The 27213-nt window shown below is 38.9% G+C and overlaps 1 protein-coding gene across 5 annotated transcripts in view; it reads right to left on the reverse strand.

Annotated features, from left to right (window-relative positions):
- Window positions 1-7876: 7876 nt before the first annotated feature.
- The window catches only part of CD47 (CD47 molecule), a 48202-nt gene continuing 28865 nt past the window's right edge, over window positions 7877-27213 (reverse strand). For 2 of the 5 annotated variants that reach the window (XM_014853310.3, XM_070508713.1), the window contains 8 exons: window positions 23915-24022; window positions 22614-22706; window positions 21478-21570; window positions 20068-20160; window positions 15720-15751; window positions 14319-14343; window positions 13679-13711; window positions 7877-11780 (listed from right to left, as the gene is read on the reverse strand). In XM_014853310.3, coding sequence (XP_014708796.1) covers window positions 11776-11780; window positions 13679-13711; window positions 14319-14343; window positions 15720-15751; window positions 20068-20160; window positions 21478-21570; window positions 22614-22706; window positions 23915-24022 — 482 coding nt within the window. In that variant the 3' untranslated portion in view covers window positions 7877-11775. The remainder of the gene's footprint in view (window positions 11781-13678; window positions 13712-14318; window positions 14344-15719; window positions 15752-20067; window positions 20161-21477; window positions 21571-22613; window positions 22707-23914; window positions 24023-27213) is intronic. The other 3 variants (XM_044771663.2, XM_070508714.1, XM_044771664.2) reach the window with 2 other exon arrangements.

The following is a 27213-nucleotide window of genomic DNA, read 5'->3' on the forward strand; positions in this document are numbered from 1 at the left end:
TTCAAATCCACACACTCCTCACTTGGGTGAAGGATTTGCTCCCCCCGATGGAGTGTATCCTGGCAGGGAGGGAGTGGTGGAAGGAATTGCTCATCCTATGATTTCTAACCCGTGATCTGCTGTTTAATCCCAACTAGCTCATTCTTTTAAATCACGACCTTCAGTTTTCTGTCCAACCACAACTTTTATAAAAAATTATTCAGAAATGGGGAAATGTATGGATTTAGAGTTTTTTCTTTTCCTGCTTATGAAGGAGGTGGGGGAAGTAACATTATTAAATTCCTGATTGTATTCCACTAGAATCTTTTATACACCTTATCTCATGTGGGCCTCAAAACATTTCTGGAAAGTGTGATCACTATTTTTTATTTTTTTTCCTATGTCACAAATGAGAGGATCAAAGTTCAGAGAAAGTAAGAAGCTTACTAAATTATATGCCCCAGCCTGGAGTGACTGTGTCTGTCTGGTCTGCTCCTGGCTGTTCTTGGGCCCTTGCGTAATGCCTGGCATGGTACAGGTGCTCAAGAAATGGTTGCTGATAATGTGATTTTCACAGGATGAAAAAGCCAGTGAGCGATGAGACCTTCATGAAAGATGAAAAAAGACCTTGTGGGATGGAGAAGAAAAGAAAGAGGTCTGTATAATTAATAGTGAAATAAGGAATGACTTTGATTTATATGTCACAACATCTTTCTTTCAAGGATTTTGAGGCATTTGACAGTTATCTCACTTGTCTTTTCATCAATCCTGGCAATATTCCTGCCAGTGAGGGAACATGAGGCACGAAATGATTTAGTGAGGGCCAAACCCACAACTCTGGGACCTGTCGCAGTCATCTCCTGCTCCCCCGCCTCTCCTTCCTGCACCTCTCAAGTCTTCAAGACACTCTCTCTTCGGGGGTCTCTAGAGAGGGCGCCTCCTACCTCCACCGCACCCCCACCACTGAGGACGGACGATCACCGAACTGAGCAAGAGGATTAACTCAGATATTTCACTTTGGGCTCTTAGTGAGTAGATGGAGAGTAAATAATTTAGAAAATTGACTGTGGTGAGGTATTTAGACAAAGCAAATGGGGACAACCCTGAAAATCTGTCTTCTCAAAATCTGAGCTTTAATGCATACAGCATTGCCTAGAACATTGCAGGAAATTGAGCTGAGAAGAAGCAAAATCTCAAGTAAAAGCTTTGCTGAGCATTTCTGTGTTGCTTTTATTATCAGAAAAAACAACATACTAATAATTTTAGCTTTGCTTATAGTAGCCTGATATGGTATCTTTTCATCACAATCATGGGGTGAAAGTTATAGGGAAAATGGCTTTACAGTCATAATACTTCCAGGAGATTTCTGTATCCCAAATGGAAATCTCTAGACCTATAAACTGGAAGCCGTGAGGAGTTCACATGAGACTCCTAAATACACCCTTGCTACTTCCTGTCTTCAAAGCTTGTATGTGACACAGAAGTCTTGATTAAATGCAGATGACTTTCTTGATTTAAGCAGCTCAGTAAGAAACTAGGCATAATTGGGTCTTGCTTTTAATTCAACATGCAGATATATATTTATTTATTTACTAGTTCTACTGAGATATTGCTGAATTTTCATCAATGTCGTTGATTTTTTTCTTTCCATAGGACAACATTTTTGTTAATCTTGCTTGGATGCAATTAGTCGTCCTCTATTTATCTGCCTGGTTCCACAGTTAATTCCAGTGTAGAATCAATTCATTTATGTTTTTCACTGCTCAGAACACCCTTCCCACTGAAAACTCATTGGTAATGCCATGATTCACAGTGTACTTTTATTTTGGGTGGAAGGAAGCAAGGGATTGGTTTGGAGGAAGAAATGGGAGGGAGGTGTCTATAAATACTCATCGTTTGGTAGCATGGAATGGCGATGTTCCTAATGAAGGATGCTAGTGCCCACTTTTTGATAGAATTGTGGGTGTTGTGACTGGCTCTCTGCATTACTTTCTGTTCCCTCAGAGACAGATGACAGACTTAGAAAAGACTGCGGCATGGTTATTGCATTTCTAAACACCCAACAGACATAAACAGTGAAGCATCTTTTAATGGACTGTGATGTGTTGATTCACCACACATCTCTGGCCAAGTTAGAAGTCAGGAGCTAAATCACTGACATATTAGGACAGTTCCAATCCCCTCTCTGTGGAACGTATATAATATGGTAAGATCAAAGGCTTAATAGACACCGTGCCTTAAAATGAATTTGGGGCCTTTAATCAAGCACTCTCTAAAGCAAGTTTCTGCACTCTGACCAAAGGACTTAGGCCAGATCGCCCCACCTGGCATTCAATTTCCCCTTGAACTGGACATCGTCCATGGCCATATGAGTAGGTGGACAAGAAGTAAGGAAAGGCCACTTCTAATTCACAGCCTGTCTCCAGCTGCCTTTTGTGCTTTCTATAGCCACCCAGAGGATCATGGAGCACAGACTCTAACCATTTTAGAGAAGAGAGTGGGCTGATGACAGTATAACCTAAGCCTTATCAAAACCCATCTGCCTGGAATACTTCCATTTGTGAAATAATCCTTACTAGGCCTCAATATTTTCCACATCCATCTTCACTGCCATATACTTGGATTCGCTTCTGCTGGTTATTAGCCTACAGGCAGCTCCAAGTTTGTAATCATTCTATCTAGAGTGATTGGAGAGCCTGCTCTTAACACATTTTTGGAAGTCTTGAGAATCAGCCACTGACACAAATGAAAAAAATGGCATGAGCTGAGTGATGTTGACAGGAGAAGTGGGGTCCCAAAGACCTTCCAGGTGCTACCAAGATCAACTCTTTCTCTTCCATTTTCTTTGCATTCCAAGAAAGGGTAAATAGGATTATCTGGTGCCTTTCTCTAATGTCAACTCCTGTCCTCTGGCTTCACCAACGGAACCAAGAGGGTGTCCTAGCAAGAATATTGTGTCTGGAGTGAGCACGTCTGCAGTGAGGTTGCACCTGTCCTGTCATTTTTATACTCCCATTTTATGTTCTATTTGCTTCTCTGGGAATAACGCAACACAGGAAGATACATATCCTAGTATACGTCAGGCTCATCTCTAGACTTTAATGCTAATTCTTTCCCTCCTTGGCCAACATTTAATAAGAAGAGGACAAAGAGAAATAACTTACAGTTCCTGAGTGCTTGCTGGGCCAGGCACAGTGCTAAATACTTCACATGCATTATCTCATTTAATCTTTATTAGACAGATGAAGACCCAGAGGCACAGAGAAGTTAGGTTACTGCATAGGGTCACACAGCTGGTGAAGTGCAGGGTATGGGGTGCTCCGCCCCTGTGCATCTTGTCTGTCTTCTAAGTGCCTGCACTGAGAGCCAGCTCCAAGGTCGACCAGGGGCTCAGAAGGTGCTATCTAGAGGCATAGCAGCATCTCCACTCCATAGAAAAAGGAACTATTCTCAGAAAACACTGACGCCTCTGTGGCCTTCTTTCCAGGGTAAGAATAAATGTGCTGAGCTGTCCTTAAAGGCACTAATGACTGGCCTGCGGAACACCACCACGGCTCTTACTGCTTTCTGGGCTGCCACTCAGCCTGTTCTTTCTCTTCTGTACTTTCAGGTTAATAATTAGATTTAAATCCCTCACAGGACTCTAACCATCACCCCAGGGGGTTCTAGATTTCTTTACTATTGCTTGCAAAGATTTCATTTAAAAAGAGCACTTTGAAACTATAAGTAAGTATACTCAGCAATAGCTTTTTAAAAAATCTATTATCTTGTTGAGTCTTTTGAAGAACACATGCTCCTCTCTCTCCTCACCTTGAGAGATCAACCCTTATTTTCATCTTCAATTTGAAGAATAAAAATACCCAGGAGGACCAGAGATCGGAGACTCATAAAATGTTGTTTTCGTTGGCACCTGTGTCACTGCCAGCTTCATTTGGACAGCATCCAGCCATTCAGAATGTGTTGACATAAGAATTTTCTTTTGTTTCTGCTTTTTTTAAATAAATTTAGTTTCTACAGTGAAAATTATTCTTATGGCTTTGCTTCTCAGGGAAAAAAATTAAGAACTGTTCTTTACATGCATAAACCAATCTCTTGGCCTCAGTGCCCAGTAGCTTTGAGCAAGGCATTTAGAGGCAAGGTTTTGCCTAGAACTGTTTACCCTCCATCGCTCTGCTCTCCTCGGACGCCCACGCCGATCTGTGACAGCACCGAAGTGGTTGTGATCATGGAAAGCAGCTTTTCTCTGTGTAAGAATACCTGACCCAAACGGGGCACTTTAAATCCTTTGAGGAACACGACAGAGTCATAGAAATAAGGAGCTGGCTCAGGTGGGCATTGCTGGCCTCATTAACACATGTTAAAGCAACTGAGTGGCCCCAGGGGACCCAGTCACTCAGGAAAAATCTGTTCTGAGGCCTTCCTATCACTTTATATTATGTCACCTTCGGAGAATCCCAGGTGCTTTTGAGGAGGGAGGCAAGGAGCTGGCTGGTCTCTCGAAGTCTAGTCCACGCATACAGCAAAGGAAACGATTCCAGCCAAAAGGCCCAAGGAGGAGATTTGACAACTATTCCAGTCAAATCCTTTGGCCAAATGTTTTCCAGGAGACTGTATTTAAATACTTTTCCAGAGACATAAAAATAACACAAGAGTATTTAATTTTTACTAAATGTATGGTTTTGGAAAAACTGAAAAAAAATTTTGTATAATTTCAGATCACAATTATTTTAGGCAATTAAAAAATGCCCAATAATCTATCAATCAGCTTAAAGCACACAAAAAGATTCCATACTTTTCTGGCAACTTTCTTTGAATGGAAGTGAGAACTATTGACATTTGTTGATGCTTTCACGTATAATCCCACGTAGGATCCAAGGTAATATTTTCTGTTCCATTTAGTAATAGCTGTTTCCAGAACAGTCTCTTGATAGCTAGGCTTATAGCTAAAGATATGAGAAGACATGGGCTCTATTGAATCCAGGATAATCAAATTTAGAAAAAATCCACGATACATACCTAGCCAGTTCAACTATGAGAATTAACACTTGATGACACTGCGACAAAGAAAGATTTCTTCAGGTAAACAAATATATGCATCCTCTAACTTGCAAAACCGAAGCTTATGAACACTACCAGCTGTTGGGGCCCGGGGGTTGGGTGGGTAGGGAGAGCCCACGGAAAGGGAAAGGCGTTCCTGGAACCAGCCACCCAGGAGGCGGGGCTGGAGGCACACTCCCCGGCCGATGGGGCAGCTTCTCCTACAACTACGAGGGAAAAAGGGGTAGCAGTGGGGAGAGCAAAGGTTCCAGTACTTTCCAGTTGCCCTCAGCATGAGAGATGTATCTCCCCACAGAATTTATACAATGACTGGTATGCACACAAAAGTTCCCATAGTGCAGCTTAACTACAGCACCCCAAAGCTAAGAATGTTTTTAATAAAAATGATGGAGAAAGCCTTTATGGACCGGCCGAAAGAGATAAATTACTATTTACTTTAAAAATAAAGTTTCCATGGAAGACATACTCCACGTTTTAAACAAACACACTTAAACTTTGCAAACGATCCACTTGTTTAGGAGGTCTATCTGCTTATACGTTGTCAGTTTAAACTTGAGGAATTTCACAGATGACTCAAAGAAAATTAGGAAGCAAAATGACAGTTGTCTTTTTCGGAAAGCAGGTCAGTGATCAAATAAGATTATTTTAAGAGGAGGATCCCAGATCCAAGAACCAGGCCATGGTGTTGCAACATCTGACTATTATCAGAACTGAAAAGCTGCTGCTTTCTAGTCAAATGACTAAATAAATACTCATACACCACATAACGACGTTTTGGTCAATGATGGGCCACACATAAGATGGTGGTCTCATAAGATCAGTTGTAGCCTAGGTGTGTAGCAGGCCATACCATCGAGGTTTGTGTAAGTAAACCCTATGATGTTCGCACAATGACAAAATCGCCTAACGACACATTTTTCAGAACTATCCCCGTTGTTAAGCAACACATGACTGTCAATGACGGCTAATTACGTAGAGTTCTAATCGTTAAATCCACCCTCACTTCTAGGCAGGCGTAGAGCTTTCTTCAACATTCCATAATCAGTCTAACTATTGATAAATGGGGTTAAATACCTCATTTCCCTCTGACTAGATGGATGGGTACTTGAGCACGAAGCTTATTTATGCAAAATAGACCCCAGTGCAGGGTTCCGGCCCACTCCCACTTCTACCACCACACACTGGAGGTTGGGCTTCAATTTCTGAGCCACTGGTGAAATCGTGTCCTACATGGATGGGGTTACCAGAATCCATTATTTTCTGAAGCTGTCAAACTCGAGGCCTTGAGCAGGAAAGCCACGCACAAAAATAAAATCCCATTGCCTTTGGAAGCCTACCCCTCCGCGGGAGTTCCAATCAGGTTGAGTACGGTTCTGTGCTACACAGAGCAGCTTTCAGTGCGGGAGGTAGGCCATTAAATGCTTTCTGAACTCCATTAGTTACTCCTGCTGAGAGTGAAAAAGTCCTCAGAAATGCATAAAAATTAAATTGCTTATGAGGTAAGGAATGAGATGGTACTTTGCTGCCAAATATTATTTTCCGTTCAATTGGTCTACACTCACAAGCACAATGTGGAATAACAGAGCACATACCTGTGTGGAAGGCAGCACTGACTAGGAATACCTGGGCCTGAAAATCGAATGGCATCTCATCATCTGGTAACAATCTCAACTTGGCTTCAAGTTAACTTCCACTCTGTCCCCCATCCCCACCCTGGATGGAGCCCACCACCTCCATTCCATGCTGGACATGGGATTCAGGCCGGCCCAATCAGAGCATCATTGATGCTCGGCCTCAGTGACTAAGGGAGGGAGGCACGTGACCCAGTCAGAGCACCAAGGTGGGATGGGAGGTGGATGGGACTAGTGAGAGAGAGACGCACTCCTCCCTCCCCTCTGCTCTCCCCGAGCCTGGGAGAAGGTGGGTCTGGGGCTGCAATCATCTGTTTTGCCATCACACGCAACCTGTGAAGGAGGCAACAGGGAGGAGCAGAGCTGAGTGCTGGTGAGATGCTGGATCCTCATGACACTGTTCTGATCCAGTTGTACCTGTGAATTTTCAGGTACATTAGCCAATAAATCCCATTTTTCTTAGATTCAGGCTTTCTTTCGCTTGTAATCAAAATAGTCCTATTTGATAACCAATTAAAATAGAGAACCATTTTAATTTACATTTCAGTCTGGGAAGAGGCTCACCTCATTCTTCAGATAAGGAGGGATGCTGAGAGCAGGTAAGTGGCCTGCGGAGTGCTCTGCTTGTTGGTGGTACCGCAGGACTAGAACCCAGGGCTCCTGCTTTCTCATGGGGTGTTTTCATTACACCATGGGAAAAATTAACATGCTGGAGTTGTTCCAAACTTCTTTTATACATTTTTAACTTTTTTTTTTTAAAGATTGGCACTTGTGCTAACATTTGTTGCCAATCTTTTTTTATTTTTCTTTTCTTCTTCTCCCCAAAGCCCCCCAGTACACAGTTGTATATTCTGGTTGTGAGTGCCTCTGGTTGTGCTATGTGGGATGCCACCTCAGCATGGCCTGATGAGCGGTGCCACGTCTGGGCCCAGGATCCAAACCGGCAAAACCCTGGGCCGCTGAAGCAGAGCGTGCAAACTTAACCATTTGACCATGGGGCCAGCCCCTGTTCCAAATTTTTAATAAAACTTTGCTCTGATTAAAAGTTTACTTACCGGATATTATACTTTAAAAAAAGAACTTATAAATTACTATTTTGTCATCCTTTGCACTGTTACTTAGGATATGGACTTGCAAATACATTGATAAATTTCTCAGAAATGTGCCTGTGCTAGGCTATAGTGGCAATAGAGATAGCCCAACAAAAATAGCTTAAAATGTTTTATTAAGTATATATAATATTACAGGGCAATATTTACAAAGTTATGTTTTTTAAAATAAAAAAGTATCTTGGCAAAGATTGCAGATATTCAAAGCTTCAAACAGTGATAAATTGATTTAATACATATAAAAAAAACCTTTAACGGCAACACAGCTGTAAAACAACTTTGGTCTTTAAATCACTGCAAAAAATGGCTACTGACAAATAGCACACCTTTAATTGCTATGGAAAAAAGCCCCCAAGAGAGGATCTCGCACATAGCAACACTGGAGTTTTCTTTATTTCGAGTGGTTAATGGATATTTATACGGTGTGGGAACTAATTTCCAACAATGGCTTTTTGTAAATAATGCTCTGTTTAATAAAAACAAAAATCTCTCCCTCTCTCACCAACCCTGATAGCGACACTTTCAAGGCTCCACTGATGTCGCCTTTCAGAGAAGCTTATTACAAACGCTTTTTTCCAAAAGGCTAAATTTATGGGAAAGTTGGTCTTCAACGATAAGAGCGAGCTGTCAAAAGCCAAAGGCAGGAAGACTTCCTGGTCACCGCTCAGCTCTTGAAAGTCACCTGGATTCTCCCTCTTAGCCATGGAAAATGACTTAAAGGACCCCAGTAGGTGATGGCAGTTAGTGATTCTGAAAATAAAACACACGTAAAACTAATGTTTCTAAACAAACTCTCCATCAAATAAAACACAATAAGAAGATAAAGGTTGCCCAGCAACCATTTCTCTAGTTTCCAATGACAGGTAAATAAAGGAGTATGTATTTCCATACACCACAGCTCTCTATATTTGAATACCCATTTTAGGACAATAGAAATCTAGAAGGTGACATAGGACTTAATTCTTATTAATGAGATGGAGGAGTAAACATCACTTTTTGAGCTTTATTAACTCAAACCACAATTTGGTTGGTCACTTACTACATTGACTACAGCATCCTGAAAACAGCAATAGTCTCAATTACGGGATAGCCCCATTATTTTAATTCTGACATTCTCAGAAATTTAAACAGAATGGACCCGGAGTTTCCACGTGAAAAAATCATCACCTTTTAAGGTTTTCAGAGCATGTGAAATTTGTCGAAAAAGAAACTCTCTAGCTCACCCTATTAAAAATAGTGGGAAATCTACATACAGCCAACTTTCAATCATTAAACTTATGAACCGAGTGCCTAATGTATGCAAAACACTGCAGGAAGAGAAAGGAAGGAAAAAAGGCTCCTGCTACGAGTGGAGGAATTTTTAAATCCAGTGAGAAAGGCAAGACAAAAAGAAAAACTCAACAGAGCTAAGCAGAGACACATCAAGTAGTAGGAAAGGTAAGTAAGAGATGACAAGAGGCGGCTGCAAAGGAGAGCCGGGGGGAAGGGAGGGCTGGCGGATAATGTTTTGAAGGAGACAGAAAATTTTATTTGGCCAAAAAGGCCAGAAAGGTTGTTGCAAAAATGACAAATGGCATCACTCTGAGGACGTACAATAAATAAAACTGAATGGAAGAGTCGATGGCAAAAATTGGGATCAGTGAGTAAAAAGCAGATTATGAGGGGAAACAGATGTATGATGCTCAAAACATTGTCAGAAATTCTAAATTGGTGTGACAGAAAATTGGGAGCCATTACAAGTCTGATTTAAAGAGAATGAACGGGCTCAATGATGCCCAAGCAAGAGGGCCCTGCTGCTGTGGTCCCTTTTCCGGAAGCTGACAACTACTAAGAGCAAGAGTTGATTTCGTCTGGCATCTCTCCGGCTACCTCTGTGCGTTGTCTAGGGCAATGAATGCCTCAGAAGACAGGTAGCATCCAAGAGAACACAAGGATGGATAAGGTCCAAGATTGAAATCAAATAAATGAGGATTTACTGCGTATTGAAAGGTGCAACTTTAGTTTGTAAAAAAGTTTACTACAAAGATTTTCATACCTGACTTCTTCCAATAGAGAATAGGAATTGGGATCTTTTTCAAGTCCATCTGCTTCTTCCCTCCTTTCATAAAAATTGACTTCCAAAGTCACAAATGATATTAGTAAAACAAATATTTAGAAGGAAAAAGAGCAGCAGGAGCCATTGCATTTGTATAAAGAAATGCAGCTCCCTCTGCATATGATAATATTTTGGACAGCAACACAATTAGGGAAGGAAACATATTTTTCTTTTTTGCCCAAGAAGAGCTGTCTTCAGAGTGTGTTCAATTTTCTGAGAGGCATCAGCAAGGCATAAATTTAGGTTTGCATGGGCAAACCACTTGGTCCCAACCTAAAATATGACAATTAATTTGGCATAAAAGAGGCACATGGGAACATTCAGTGGACTGAGAAAGAACTACCAGTAATGCAAGTACAAATATGAATGTCTTACTATTACACAGACAGGAAGAATAACTAGTATTTTTAGAGGGTATTGGTGAGCAGTCAAAGAGCTTGGCAAATCACTTAGAAGTTTTTAAGTTTTAAGTGATCAAATATCCACATCAAATATAATTCCACCCAATAAAGATCTTTGTTTTTAAATGTTTTGACTAAAAGCATGAAATTAACATTTGCTCTCCTATAGGTATCACCCCACTGCTGTCCATACAGAAGATGCATGTGCCTATCATATACACGTGCACACACAAACACACACCCACGAAGAAGGAAAACGAGTGCTAATAATCTAAAAGTACTCCAGGCGACCACAACTGTCAGAATGTTAATCTTCTTCTAACGGGGGTAGGAAATGTTGGGGTTCTGTTTTACTTCTCAATCTCAGAGTCAGGGGAGTACGAGGCAGGACTACAGGAGGAAGATGATGAGTGTTTACCATGCTACACAGATACAACAGTAACAAAACCGCCCTTTTGAGGGCTGGCTTATTGGCGTGACGGTGACATACATTATGCTGCCATGCAGGAGACTCACAGTTCAGACCTCCATCTTGGTTTTTCATGCCCCAGGTCAGAAAAGAAGTGAAGAAACACTGTAGACTGTGCCTTCAAATCCGAGGAAGGGAATACATATGTTACAACCATCGCTATTTTTGTGTGAACATAGTTCTCTGAGAACTAGCCTGGCTCCTTTCTGCAATGACGCTACCGTGTCACTGGACCACATTCAAAGAGGAGAAAAGGTGCTACATCTTGTACAGCAGAAGCAAATAACAGGAGGACAAGACAGGGTTTAAAGTGTTATTTTGAATAAAAGCAAAACAAATCCATCAATAAAATTATCCTAAATCTGGAAAGGATGTTACACTGCATATTGGAGACAGAATGTGTGAATGGCAACCCCCAAGAATGAAGACCATGATCTCCATCAGAATCATATCACATGCAGGTGGCATATAAGATGTTCCCAACCAAATTCCCATTCGTACTTACTTTGCTATTCCCTTGACCCAGAAGCGGCAGACACATCATTCAGCTACCACCATAACTGCTAAAGCGGCTGCAAACCTGAGTTTGCTAAGGTTGGATGGAAGCCACTGTTTTTCATAGATATCTCTGGGTAACCACCAGGTTAGCACCAGGTAATTCTCATACTTCACCAATTTAGACTGGTGACCTAGAGTTAAGAGGCCCTAGGATCTGAAAGCCATCATTCTTGGAAGTTGCTCACTCTACTTTTGCCCCTAGTTGAATAAAAATAACAACAAAAAACTAGATCTCAATTGGGCACACAACACAGATCATAATTCTTTTATTAACTAAATTACAAATGCTTTGAATAAAAACTTAATTGTAACAATCATTTAAAGGTCAATGATTTACTTTCTCCCATAGAGGAAAACCAGTTCCTTTTCTTGTTTTCTTCTCCGGAACAGTGAATCACGGCCACAGTGCTAAACACAAGTGTATTCCTTTCACATCTTACTATTCTCCAAATCAGAGTCCATCACCTCACTTCAGTTACTCTGGAAAATAGAAAAATAAACATATAATCGTTATTCATGTCTATTTTCTATGCATTAACAAGCTGATATATTTAAAAAATTTGGAATGGTTTCAGATATACAGTATGTAAAAATAGTATCCAGAAAAAGTACTTAATCTTAGATTTGCAAGGGTCATAGAAATAAACCAGGCAAATCATTAGCCTTTTTAGCTGCAGTAAGTAAAAGGCCAATGCCAAATGAAAATAAAAATCAACAAAGTCTGATAATCTCTGTTTGCTGGGTTAGCTGAGGAGAAGCCGAGAGATGTTGATTTTTCAAAGCAAAAGATATTGATCCTAGAATAACATTTGATCACATTCACTTTGGGTCTACATCATTCATTTAATGTAAGTGAAATAAACAGGTGATCACGCGTAAGTGAAAGAGGAAATGGCACTGTGGTCCCTAGGAAGGTACGGGGGACCTCTCTCACCGACCAGGCAGACACACTGTGAGCATCGAGCAGCTGTCAACAGGAAGAGGTCACCAGACAAACATTTTTTAAAAACCCAACAAATCCTAAACACTTAAATATTAGCTAAATTAAGGGAATTTCGAAGGTCAGCATAGATTTCATGTGCTATGAATGCACAAAAACTCCTGTATCTCTTGATACAATGGCTCAAAAAAAGTCACATCTTAAGAGAAATTAACAAAGAAAGAGGCACTCAAGGTTCTTATACTGATTTTCTGAAAATGGAGAACAGAAGTTTAGTTTCTTCATACAACAATGGAAGAATGACACCACAGTAGGAAAAGGAAAGAATAAAGAAATGAAAATATAGAGCATCAGGATGTAAACACAGACTAACCACACTACAATTCCAGGTACCAGCTCTTTTTTTAATGTCATTTAATGTATTCCTGCTAACTACAATTTTTTTAAGAGGGCAGTTGTTAGTATAACAAAACATGAATTTTTGTAATAAAGGCTGTAACACACACTTACAAAAGTGGGATCAGTCTAGGACTCCTTCTTGAACACAACCTAAGCATCACTTTAAATTTTGTCCACTGATACACAATTGACGTGTTTTTAGTCTTATGCAAAAATTAATTGCACTCAGGGGAATACAGCCTCTTGAGTTAAATGCTGCACTTTGCCATGGAGGTGAGTAGGGAGGTCACAGACTTTAAAACAGTAAAACAGAAAACAAACTATTTCCATGATCAAGGGATGATTGTAAATATCAAAAAATATGAAGAAATTTTGATATGATAAAAACACGTTATTAAAATGTTAACAGAACTGAAGTATTATAGCATGTTAAGGTGAAGTCAAAATGAATACTTCTAGCACTCAATATCTCAGACTTATTTATCTTTGGGAACTAACAAATATACGTCTTTGAAGTATTCAATAAAAATTGAAAGTTATTAGCCCAGATTTCCGAGAAAAGAAGAAAATGCAGGAGTGTCTAAGCATTTCTCTCTCTCTCTTTTTAAATCCTCTCCCACAAGATTATTAAGTCTCCATGGGTTAAATGCAACAAAATTGCAAGAAAAGCACAAAAGAAACTGTCAAGATGACTAAGATTTGTGCCAGATTATCTATGTGTCTTACAAAAAGTATTCTAAAGTTACAGTCACCGGACACTGCATTGGAAAAATGTTTTTGAAAAAGTAGTAATTTCTCTTTGCTATGAGCAACATGACTAGACATTCTGATTAGTGACACCCACAGCTTTTATGTCTTAGTTTTGCAATTTTTCACAGAGCAGATTTAAGTTTCATAAATCAAGAAAGGTAGACCTTTAAGATTTGGCAGTGTCCCTTTTATTTAAAAAAAAAAAGCCATACTTTTGAGAAGCTATTTTATTTCTTTTCAATGTCCATATTTTAACCAATCTCTAATGGTAGGTGCATTTTATACTCACCATCATTCATCATTCCTTTTGATTCTTTAAATGCTAAGAATTAGTAACAAGCCAAGCAGATAGTTAGTAAAGTTACACAATTAGAAATCATTTCTAAATAAGTAAACATGCAGCAATGTCATGCCAACTATTCCGCTGCTATAAAGCCAAATTAATTTTACGGCTATCATTTTATTACAAAGCCTTCCTGTGGATCATACCCAAAGGCTCCACGAAGGAAAAAAAGTTAGTTGGGAAAACAGATCTAGCTTTAGGGAGAAAGAGAGACGCCTGGTCCCATTGCATGGTGACAGACTGTATCTTTCTAAAATTTATACATCAGAAATTGAAATTGACTGAGATTCTTCTCTACTGGGGGTGTTACACTTCATTTTGGCCAACATAAAAAGGCAATGGTCCCCTTGCCCAAATATCATGTGGCTAGCACCAGCAACTACTTAGTGCACAGAACAGGGTGAGAACATTACAAAAGCAATACTCGACTCTTGATGAATAATCAAGAAAAGAGAGGTCAAGGTAAGAAAAAAAACTAGATTCTTCCCAAGGCGTAGACAGAGCATCCTAACTGCTTTGGGAGCCAGTTAAATAATGGTCTGGTAATGGATCAAGAAGAATATATAAGTTTGTAACAATCACATACCATTAAGGGGTTCCTCTACAGCTTTCTGGAAAATATTTAAAATATATTTACATAAAAATAGAATTTATTTCATGTCCTTTTATACTGAAATATATACGCTAACATTTAAACTATGTAGCAAGCAGTGAATCCTATCGTCTAAAGACACAACAAGGCAACAAAGGTTAAAAAAGCAAAGCTTGCCAAGCCTGGCTAATAGTTTAAAAATAACTGTAATATTGTGCTCATATTCTTTTTCTATGCAGAATTTCCCATCCCACCCTGCCTCTCTCAGTTCAAGAAATCCTAACTTCTCAAAAAAATTACTAAAGCAGAAACATAAATAGCAAGATAATAAAGAACACAGTTAAAGAAGAGAAGAGAGCGAAACAGAATCATTTTCAAGTCATGTAGATTGAACTCAGAAACAGGGAAAGAAAATGTACTAAGATTTAAGGGTCTGATGGTTGGGTTATCTCTAACAGAGACACTTTAAAAACTGCTGGCTCCTTGTGACCAGCATAGCTATGGCACCAATCTTTTTAGAAGAAACACCTGTGGTAAGACGTCCCCTGCTCCCCTGCCCCTCAGGCATGTCTGTCGAGGCGTGTCAGATGCAGGGGCAGATGGACTCTCACTTCCTGCCACAGACAGGAGTCTTGCTTCTGGCATTCCAGATAGAGCTCTCATTAATCCTTTACAGGAAGATGAGTACAATATAGTACTTTCCAGATCTTATTTTCATAAAGTAGCTCTTGCGCCTTCACCATGATGAGTTTCTATAAAGGTTTTTTTCACCCATCTCATATATCCCCCTCAGTTTATCTCCTAAATTTCCCCCTTTTCTTGGAATTTTCTGAGACAGCTTATTAAGGTATCCAAAATATGGTGAAAACTATAGTTCAGTTTGGAGGAAGAAAGATGCTTATAAAATCAGGGAAGGAGGGAAACAAATCACAATTCAGAATAGATATTTTTCAGCAACACACATTTATTTTACAGATTTTTAATAAAATCAATTAAATATAAATCTCTCTCTCTTATTTTTAAACCTGAAATATCATTTTGTATATGTACACCAAATGGATCGAACAGGTGAGGCAATATATTGGAATCAGCTTCCTTCAGCAGAGATAATGACCATTATTCTCATACATAAACTTTCCAGTTCTGGGTGTAAGAAGTCAGCATAATCTTAACAGGAATCATTTATTCTATCCACCCGTTGCTACTAAATGACCAAACATAGGTTTTAAAATAGAACTGGATCTATCCAGGCAAAGGTGATGAAATGACTTCAACCTTCCCTTAACTTGGTGTTACACTAAACAGACAGCAAAAGGACTCAATATCTCAACTACCATTCCTCAGTCTAAAGCATCGAGTGATCATGCCCAATTCATTTACGAAATTTAAACTTACCCTAGGAGGTTGTATAGTCGTCTGATTGGAAGCTGATAAAATTAAAAAATACAAAAATCAATTTAATAAATAAATTAAGGCAATATAATGTTTAATTTTTAAGACAAAATGTTCAGAGCTAAAACTAGAGGTGCCAGAATCCATTGAATGAGTTCCAACTTTAATAGTCAATTAAAAAATACAAAACATTCTTGATTATATGCATTGATAGAATAACATGATGCAAATAATCCACCTATATCAAACGATAAAAATACACATTCTCTGATTTGGGCATGCCATATCTCCCCATAAACCAGCCGCTTGTTACACTTCATGGTGGAAAGGCATTGTCATCTCCTCACCACTGTAGACTCTACATCCCTCCCTACTCCACCCAGCACACGGACAGGACGTGGCAACGACCATCTCCACCTCCACTGCATCCCCATCCCGCGCTCAGCGCTCGTGTTCCTTGTAGCCTAGTCTTCTTTTGTCCTTCTTCCATCTTTCCAGTTTTCAAAGCTCCAGAGAGCTACGAAATTAAAGAAAATATTCAGGTCCCTCTGAGTTTAAAGAATTATTCTAGACAGCTAGGTTTAGTGACAAATAAGCCCTTCTCTGTGTATCCTTAGCTTTCCGAGTTACCCTTAACAGCTTCTAAATGGACTGGTTAATGAAACTGAAGGCATATAGGGCATGAAGAAAGTGACAAAGGTGAAAAGAACTGCCTGAGTTACATAGAGAAGAAGAGAGAACTTCCTTACAAAACCCAAGTGAGAAGGTCCCAGAGCAGCTAAAACCAGTCCTAAATATAGAATCAGAGTCCTACAGATAGAAACACGTCAACCGGCAACATCCTGTGAATCCCTCTGTAAGAGGGTGATGCTACTGGATACAGCAGTCAATTCCACCGTCCTCTGAATTGGATGACAGCACTGGATTTGCTGATGAGCAGACTGAGGCAGGGCCCCCAGAAGTGCTCTCGTGTTCTATGCTATTTATTTACTACCACTCCTCCACATCCACTCTCTCAAGCTTCCAAAGCTGATAGAAAACAGGGGTGAGACCCGACCCAAGGGCAGCCAGTCTACAGGCTAGCCAGACACAACTTACTTCAACTAAACCATGTCCTACATCTATGTTCTATCAAGGAGAAAAGAACTGGATAGCTATGTAAATTTCTGATTAGTAACGTGAAGGGTCAGAGGTAAGATTTAGAGTTATATTTTTGAGCTCATAAATTTATTTATCAGAATTAGTATCAAGAACTGCCAAGTAACTCCTTCACTACCCTAACAGTTTCAATGCTCAGGCCCAAGGAACATCATATTTGACTAGCCCATTCCGGAAAAAAGAGATCGACAAAGAACAGTCACTCAAAAGGACATCAGTCAGCCGTGCTCCTTCTAATATTATAAAACCAAACAGTGCAGAAGTTAATTTCACTTGAGTTAATCCTCTCCAATGGGCATATGTCCTATGAGCCCAAAGAATGACTGTGATTTATCCGTTGCTACCACATGCCTAAGGCATCGACAGCCACATATATATATATATATTTAAACCACAAGCCGTGAGCATTCCATATGAGCTCACTTGCAAAGCTTCTTCTTGATTTGTTCTTCTCTCCCTGAAACACTTGTCACATGCCATATATATATATGTCTAGGTTTTGAATTTTCAGCAATATTTTTTCTATTCATATCAGTCACCTCTCCCCAACAATGGGTAAGAAAATATCACTGAATTTTATATACGTATTCCGTGTCATCCTAAAATATCTGAGAAGTTATGGTAAATATGGTTTCTGACTGCTAGTAGGTTGATTTGTATCAAAACACGATCATATGCCCTTATACTGAATTAAGTGATAACGGCTTAAAAAATGCACAAGAATTGACCTTTATAAAGAATGGCTCTGAACACCACATACAAATAACAAGCACAACTTTGGAGAGTTTCATCAGTTCCTTCTAACCTTCTACATGCTCTCACATTGTTATTGTTCCCAGCCTCTAATTTCATTTCATAAAATTTAAATGCTTCTAGCAACAACAAAAAAAATCCAATACAGTTAAAAAAGAAGACCATAGAAAATGAAAGTTAAAACTACTCTTTAAAGTAACAATTAAGGTTACAAATTTAAACTTGGAAATAGTGAAAATCACAAAAGTGAAACTTCTCATGGGGACATTAACTTACTCTTACAGAGACAGATTGGATTTTTTCTTTTAAAGTATCTGAGGATTTTATTGCATGTAAGTCAAGACACATTCGTTAGGCTTTTCCAAAAGAGAGCATCTGCAATGCGTAAAAATTATTTTGGAAACATTTACAGTTTTTACTTCCTGATACAAATTCTCAAATTTGCAACCTTAACGTTACATATATACTCAGATTTAGATACTCAGATTCTACAGGAGAAACACAAACTTTCCTAGTCTACCACATTATCTAAAGACCAGCTTTCCTGTACCTTTTCTGTTCGCGCCCTTCAACTGACTGAAGGAGTGCCGCTGAACTCTGGCATCAGACAAGTTGACTGGAAAAGTTAATTTAGAATATTCTCAACATGTCAATAAAATTGGACTAAATGCTTAATTTACATGTGGTATGTTTATATGTTAAATTATAATAAAAAAAATTGGGGGAGTGTCTCAGGAGTTCCCTTTCAGTTCGATTTTAATGTGGGAACAGTATGTTTGTAATTCGACTGGTTTCACAGGCCTCTTAGGGATGTAAGCAATGGAGAAGTGGGGTGGGGAGAGCAAGGCAAGGGGATGGCAGCTAGACATGCCTATTCCCACCTGAGTCCGCATCTCCAGACCTGTGGGCATCTGTGCTCAACATCACTCTTTGTTAGACGAGGAAGATGTTGGAGGAGTGTGGGAATAAAAGGGAGGGCAATCCAGATGAGGGGAAAAAAGAGCAAAGAGCCGACCATCAGTCAAAGACACCTAATACCACATCACGCTGTGCGGGTCCTGCAGGTCACACTGTCCTCAAGCATTCATAGGGAGCAACAGAACCAGCAGGGTCATCTTCAAGAATCAGACAAATGGTGAGTACAAGACTCAACAAAAACAGAGCACGCCTGCACATTCACAATGTGATCCTCATGACAGCTCCCAAACAGACGCCGTTTTGCTCTGGAAGTCTTAATTCTGTTTTTTGGCCTTATGAGGCCTGAACTAAGAACATTTCATTGAGGTAACAATTATAACTTATAAACACATAAACTAAAGATAGGTAGATTTTAGTTAAGTATTTTAATTGTTTATCCAATAAGCGTTAATTAAAGAGGGACAAAGAATATACAACACGATTGAACTGAATGATCGATCAGTCAGAAAAAGCTAAAGTTCAGAAATGAAAGTAAAATTTCTTTGCCAGGACCATGCAAGTCATAGGGGAAATTATGTCACTACAACAATTTAAAGTTTGTATTCATTTTTAGAGACACATACAGCAAAGTTCACCTAAACCAAAGCAGAAACATTGATTTTTTTACTCCACTGATTTGTAACTTTTGATTATTTTGACCAATGTTTAAGTATTTGCACTACTTCATAAATAAATAACAGAGTTTTTTTTTAAAGGGAGATTAATATAAACCAGATTGTAAGGAACATTTTTAGCTTAAGTAAGACGACATACTAGTTTTGGGCACCATCAATAGCATCTATTTCTATATATGTATAAAAATATATAAAGAACCTGTTATTTGAAAATTGGCAGATTAAATACAAAGTTTACAAACAATAAGATAATTCTACACTTACTAATAACTGATTTTAAAAATAGTAAAAGCCTAAATTTTAAAACTCAATGTTTTTATTACATTGGTTTTAACCAAAAATATTTTAAAGTCAAGTGTGAGGGGACACTGCTCTTTAGTTAACAAAAGTGATGGATTTTGAATTTCGATTCTTGTCTACTTAGGGACTCCAGGTCTGGGGACAGTCTGCAAGAAGAGCAAGTGACAAACAGGTCCCTTTGAGAGAGCTCTGTCACAGAAACAACGGCCAAGTGAAGTCCTCTTGTATTAATTAAAATGAATCCTCAACAATCTCTCCTTTTACTTAGTATAAAAACATCTACACATTCTAAAACATAAAGCCATTTTCTTTTAAACTACTTTATCACCTAAACTTTTCATTTAGTCATGTCTTCTACTTTTTTTCATTACCCCCAAATCATTCCAACTTTATTACTTAAAAGATATAGCAGCATTCAGTGCGTTTTCTTATTTTTGGAGTTACCAATATATTCTTTGGGGCTACACTATAAGAAGTAACCAAAAGCATTTTCCAAATTATATATTTGAAATTCTTGACATAGGCTAACAAAAATAAGGTTGACTTACCAGCTAATTTCATATAAATTAATCCAAGTAATTCTGCTAGAGCTATAATACCCAAACCTGAAATCAGAAGAGGGCCATGCACTGGGGTGCACTCTGTAAAAACAAACGAAATTTTATATTAGAAATTCACATGAAATAACTGATCCTAATTATCAAGAAACAAAAGTTATCTATATATGTTCACCAGCATTAGCAAAATGTCTAAAATTTATTATTATTAAAAAAAGAAATTATTAAAAGAAAAAAGAAACAAAAAGAAAAAAAAAAGAAAAAAGCCTTTGTTTGCATAAGATGTACCTTATCATATCAGGACTAATGGAAAATGGTGTGTAAAGCCTAAGGCTACAACCAATTGGAGCCTGGTTATTTCAAAAGTTCTCCCATAAATACAGGTCCAACAGTTTAGCTCTGGAACCATCAGCCAACAAGCCATATACAGCCAATATTCTCATGGCGATGTGGAAAGTATTATTATCAGCTGGGCAGAGTGGGTGTGGGGGGACCCGGGGGAGTGAGAGATCAAAAAGGAAAGCTCACAACACCAAATGCTGGCGAGGACATGGAGGAATAGGCATTTTCATTCAAGGCTGGTGGGAATGCAAAATGGTACAGCCACTTTGGAAGACAGTTTGGCAATTTGTTACAAAACAAAATATATTCTTAACATACAATCCAGCAATTGCAGTCCTTGGTATTTACTCAAATGGAGTTGAAAATTCACGCCTACACAAAAACCTGCACGTGGAGGTGAGCGGATAAGTAAACTGTGGTACATCCACACTACGGATTATTATTCAGTGCCACAAAGAAATGAGCTATTAAGTCACAAAAAAACATGGAAGAACCTTAAATGCCTACTACTGAGTGACAGAAGCCAATTTGAAAAGGCTACATACTGTATGATTCCAACTACAAGACATTCTGGAAAAGGTACAACTACGGAGACGATAAAAAGATCAGTGGTTGCTAGGGGTTTAGGGGGAGGCAGGATGACTGGCAGAGCACAGAGGATTTTTAGGGCAGTGCAACTTGTCTCTATGATACTACGTCTACAACTATGCTCCACGTCATTATACATTTATGAAAATCATAGAACATACGGCACCAAGTGCAAACCCTAATGCAAACTACGGACTTTAGGTGGTAATAATGCGGCAACATAGGTTGAATGATCTTAACAAATGTACCACTCTGGTGGGGGATGTTGATAATGGAGGAAGCTGTGAGTTGTGTGGGGTATATAAGAACTCTCTGGACTTTCCACTCAAATTTGCTGTGAATCTAAAACTGCTCTAAAAAATAGCCTATAAATTTAAAAAGAAGAAAAAAAAATGAAAGAGGAAAACAGAGCTCCGTCCAAGAGAAATCCCCAGTAAGACAAACTAGGACTAGAGAAAATGTGACCCTTACCTGTGATACAGAGACTAAGTCCATCCACAGCGAGCACAAAGCCTAGCCCCTGGAGGATCAATATGGCAATGGTGAAGGCGGTCATCCTGAACGCTGGAGGGGGGAAAAGCATGTTGAGAGCGTTGGAGAAGCACTCAGTCCTGCTGGTATTCCGTGCAATCAAGAACAACAGCCTAGGACCAAAGACTGAGTCTGGAGCTCCTTGCCAGATGGGAGATGCTTCCCCAGGCATCTAAACCTTGTCTTCAACACACAGTCAGCTCCGCATTCACACATTCAGCAGCCTTTTATTTTCACAGTGAGCTGAGCTGGACTGGCAGTTTTTACCCAAAATCTTAGAACACTGCTGCTTTTACCACATCCGTGCGTTTTACAATATGAATGGCTATTAGGCATGGCTTTCCCACATGCACACAAAATGGCACCAGTAGAGAGAACCATTACGTACACATGCCACTGTAAACATCATAAACTTTATCTTCTGCATCTAGATCTGTGATTTTATAACAAAGTGATACCTTTCCAATGCACAGCAAGCCAGAGACAGGCTCTAAGGCCAAGAGTTAGATGTGCAAACAGAGAAAAATAGACCCTTTAATAGTAGCGAAAATATGTCAGTGATTTACTCCCAAAATGCAGTGAAAATGATACCAATTATAGGTTGGATATCTATATCATCTTTTAAAACTACAATGTTAAGATTTGCCAATAGTTAAGAAAGATACATTTCCACTATTTGTGATTTATAACCCTATTTTGTAGAACTCATTTTTTTAACAGAGAGACTTAGCAAAAAAGAGAGAGAGCATGTTTAATATCTACTCGTAATTTCAAAAAACTGTAATAAGAATGTGAAGATAATCATTAATAAATTATACAGCATAATTTAAAAAATATACTGGTTGGCATCCAATATATATGAAAATTACTTTTTACAAAATAATTGAATATCTTGAAAAACTAAGCTAACCTTAAAATTAATCCATATGAGGAAAACGTCACTAAGAATAGCTTAGGAAATCTTTTAATAAACCAACTTTTACTGAGTTGTTCAAAAAAGTACAAGAATATCTCAAACAAAATTCCATTTTTTACATGAAAAAGATGGGTCAAATCATGTCATAACAAATACTCACATATCATAAATACACAGTACTGAAGTAATATTAACGCTGCTGTGGGTATTACAAGTAAACCAAGTCCACAAGCATTCTTTGTTGAAAATTCACCTGTCAATAAACAAAAATATTTAAAATCTTTTCCTACATACTTCCTACTCTACTGGAAGTTAAAGTACTTAATTGATTAAATGTATGAATCTCAATACTACTCTTATAAACTGCAAAAGGTTTAAAAATGTTTCCCCTGAAACTTTGCACAAAGCGTCACTATTTTTTGATTATTTAAGACCAAACTTAAGACATCTAAATATCAACATCTAAGTCTCAACGTGTCAAAACCTTGAGTTGGCTCCACTTCCTTCTTAACTAACTTACAGGATTCCAGTGACCCACTGGAGTCTTCTCTTACCATTCCCTTCATTTTCTATATTCAATCTATCCCAAGTCAAAACAGTTGTTCTTTCCAGTTGTCTTCTGAATTCATCTCTTTCCTCCCCACGTCCTCACTAACTCCAGCTGCAAACAGAGCTGCCAAATTTATGTTCCTAAACATGACACCTATACCGTATTCTGCTCAAAATACAACAATGGCTTTCCAGGTCTACACTTTGAGACCCGGACCATCTCTGCTGCACACCCTTATTTCCCATGCTCCAAATGCAACTGCTGTTTGAGACAGATTTTTTTCCCCACATTCATTCCCACTGCCATGACTTGGCCAATGAAGTTTGTCTCTGTGGTGGGTTGCATGGTGGACCTAAACATACAACCACCTCCCAGTCCTCAGAATCTGTGAATATGAACTTATATGGCAAGAGAGTGAATATTACATTATACAGCAAAAGATATGATTAAGTTAGGGATCTTGAAAAGAGGAGATATTCTGGATTATCCAGTTGGGCCCTACGTCCAATGACAAGTGTCTTTGTAAGAGAGACGCAGATGGAGATTTGACCCAGACACAGAGAAGACACAGAGGAGAGGAGGCGGCAATGTGACCATGGAGGCAGAAGTGGAGTGACGCTGCCACAAGCCCAGGAGCTGCAAAGATCTGTCAGCAAATACCAGAAGCTAGAAGAGGCAAGGAATGGATTCTCCTCTAAGGCCTTGGGAGGGAGTGTGGCCCTGAGGCCATCTTATTTCAGACTTCTGGCCTTCAGAACCATGAGAGAATGTCTATTACTTTAAGATCCCTAGTTTGTGCTAATTCACTACAGCAGCCCTAGGACTCTCATACGAACCCCCCCACCCCCGCTTCCCGGAACACCCCCATCTGCATCAATCCTGCCTTCCTTCATAGTAACTGGGCATCTTACCTGGGACAAACAGAATGGCTCCAACGATGACATCTATAGTGAGCACTAGTCCAACAACAAATATAAAAATGATTTTCTTCTTTGTATCACTGGATTTATATTTAAGTGCTTAAAAAAAAAAACAAAGAATTACAGGAACTCAATCACAAGAAGTGAAGCCTTATAACTTATGAAGTGCAGAGACAAACTGATAACTTACTAGAATCGAACAGCCTTTGGGGGACAACTCCTTCACATCACGTCAAGCCACCCCAAATCTTTTTCATAGTTAGTCAACGGCTAAATAGCGTCATGACAGTATAAATATGGATGCTGAATTTACAGGCAATGCTTTATTCCCCTACACTTTAAAGAATGAAGTTATACACATCAGGCTTTCCCAATCGAGGCATTATTAATGTTTGGGGCCAGATAAGTTTTTGCTGTGGGGGGACTGCTCAGTGCATTACCGAACGTTTAGTGGCATCTCTGGCCTCTACACACTAGATGCCAGTAACAGCCTCCCAGCCGTGTCAGTCAAAAATGTCTCTAGACATTGTCAAATGTCCCCTGAGGAGCAAACCTGCCTCAGATTTACAACTGATATACATATGCTGTTGGGAAATACTGGCTAATTAGTCATACTGAAAAAATGAGAACTTTTGTTCTACCTTATACAAAATTAGTAAAGCATCTGGAAATCTGGATATTTTATTTTGAAAAAGTAGAATAAACTTTGGACAAATCACACCCTCTTGAAATCCTGAGGGGGAGGGGAAATGCTTAAATTCTTCAACTGAAATAATTTCATCAAAATAAACTATAAGTACTCAACAGGATTCATCATGCACGTTATTGGTTTTGATTCCAGCTTTACTGCCAAGTATCCAATACCTTCCATGAAAGAACAGTGTAATAGATAACCCTAAATATATTTTATCTTTTACTATATGTTTTCGGTTTTGTTTGGTAAATATTAACTTTTCACCAAGAAAGCTGTTAAAAGTAACCTTAAAGCAGACTGAGTAGTGGAGAGAAACAGAGTGCGTGATTGAAATTCTGCTGTGTTTCACCCACACATGGTGTTCTTCATGCCATTAATTAACGTGTGACTGTTGCGAGGGAGAAATTTTTTAAAATGTTATAGTCAGCATTTAATTTGTTTGTTTGTTTGTTTGTTTAAAGACTGGCACCTGAGCTAACAACTGTTGCCAACTTTTTTTTCTTCTTCTTCTTTTTCTTCTTCTTCTTCTTCTTCTCCCCAAAGTCCCCAAGGACATAGTTATATATTCAAGTTGTGAGTGCCTCTGGTTGTGCTATGTGGGACGCCGCCTCAGCATGGCCTGATGGGCCATGCCAGGTCCGCGCCCAGGATCCGAACCTGCGAAACCCTGGGCCACCCAAGTGGAGCGTGCAAACTTAACCACTCGGCCACAGGACCGGCCCCTAATTTGCTTTTATATTTTATTTTTAAATATTTTACATTTATATTTAATATTTTATAATTTTTGCATTTAATAATTACAAACAGATCAAATACAGTAAAAACAACAAATAACCCCCTAAACGACTGTGATAAAATCTCTGTTTAGGTATTGTAACCCAAGGTGATCGTATAACCTATGGTTAAGGTGATTAGGGTAACATAGGCAAGCTGAAATCTCTGCCTATTCAAGACTTTAGACTGTTCTCTCAATTTTACTCTCTTCAGGGGGAGATGGAGGGCTGAGCAATAATCAGTCCTGAAGGGGAGTAACTGAAGTCCACACTAATCAGAAAAGAGAGACAAACAATATGGCAAGTTCCCCAAGCTCTCACTGATCCATCCAGCCTTGGAACTTATGTGCCTCTGACTCAGTCACGTCCCCACCTTCTTCCAGGACACGGATTTTCACAGCTTCCCTATTTTCTATGTTCAAATTGGCAAGGATGAAACTCAGTGTATAGGTGACAAAAGGCACAGCCACAGACAGAGAAAGAAATCTTCTCTAGTCATTTGGCAGGGTTTCCACTTTAATCCCATGTATATTGCTATCTACACAGAGCCGGAAAGTTCTGCAAAACGGTTACGACATAGAAACTGTCTCCAGTGTACTTCACAAACAATCAAACATTCATAAGAGACTCTCCCAGGTTCAACTCAATACATAAAAGAGCTACTAAGAGTAAGCAGCAAGAATTCACATTCGAGTACAGTCGAAGTTCATGCAAAAAGGCTGACTTACACCATTCTTAACAAAAATAAAAGTCTGAACCTCACCTAAAATTCAACCACTTCAGGCTCAGAAGAGCTATAGGAGAAAAACAATGCCAACAATAGCAACAAAAATAAAATACCACAAAATACTACTATCGGCAGTGTTTTACCACAGAAGGGCCTTTTCAAAATCTTTGCGTATAAATTCACTACCTATTGGAGGTAGCTTTAGTTCCTGTTGATCGGTTCAACTACTACTAATTTTCAAAGCTACCTAGACTCTTCCTTAAATTAAGCAGCCATTTCTAACAAAATATTAGTGGGATCTACTTAAGTCACCACAGGCAATGAAAAGATTATCTCCATGGTTTCTTTTAGTGGACCTTTAAAAAGAATTTCTTTTGACTCATTTTCTTTGCTCACAATGGCCACATATTAGCAGGTCCCATGGCAAGTGGGGAGAAGGCATCCTGTTGTTAGCCCAGCTGCCAATTTTCTCAATGTAGCTAAAGGGTCAGAAGTCTGATATAGACGCCATAGAATCCAATAATTTCAAGGATGGTTTTTTGCTGATCTTTTCTTGTTCTTTAATAAGTGAATTTATCCTTATTTATCAAGCCTATCAAACTTTAAATGAAAATAAATTCAAGGAATTCCCCAAACATTAGCATTAAGATAAAGATAATTTAACACGTTCTTAACGCTCTTATCAAACTTCCTGGTGTGATTTTCTGGCTGCCTTGGCAAGACAACCTACCTATTTCTAAAAATCTGCACATTTTAAAAAATTCTCCTTAGCTAAAAGTATTGAAATCAATACAGAAAATTAAATAGGGGAAGTAATAGTGTTTACATTTTTTAAGACAATTTTTTTAGTGCAGTTTTAGGTTTACAACAAAATTGAGAGAGAGGTACAGAGAAGTCCAATATACTCCCTGCCCGTCCCCCCAACACAGCCGTCCTCATTATCAACATCACTCGCCAGTTGGTACATTTTTTACCAAAGACGAACCTACACTGACACATCAGCATCACCCAAAGTCCATAGCTTACGTTAGGGTTCACTCTTGGTAGTGTCCATTCTATGGCTGTGGACAAATGTATAATGACATGTATCCAGTAT

This window comes from Equus asinus, chromosome 5 (genome assembly GCF_041296235.1).
Source record: "Equus asinus isolate D_3611 breed Donkey chromosome 5, EquAss-T2T_v2, whole genome shotgun sequence".
In the NCBI taxonomy this organism is placed as follows: Eukaryota; Metazoa; Chordata; class Mammalia; order Perissodactyla; family Equidae; genus Equus; species Equus asinus.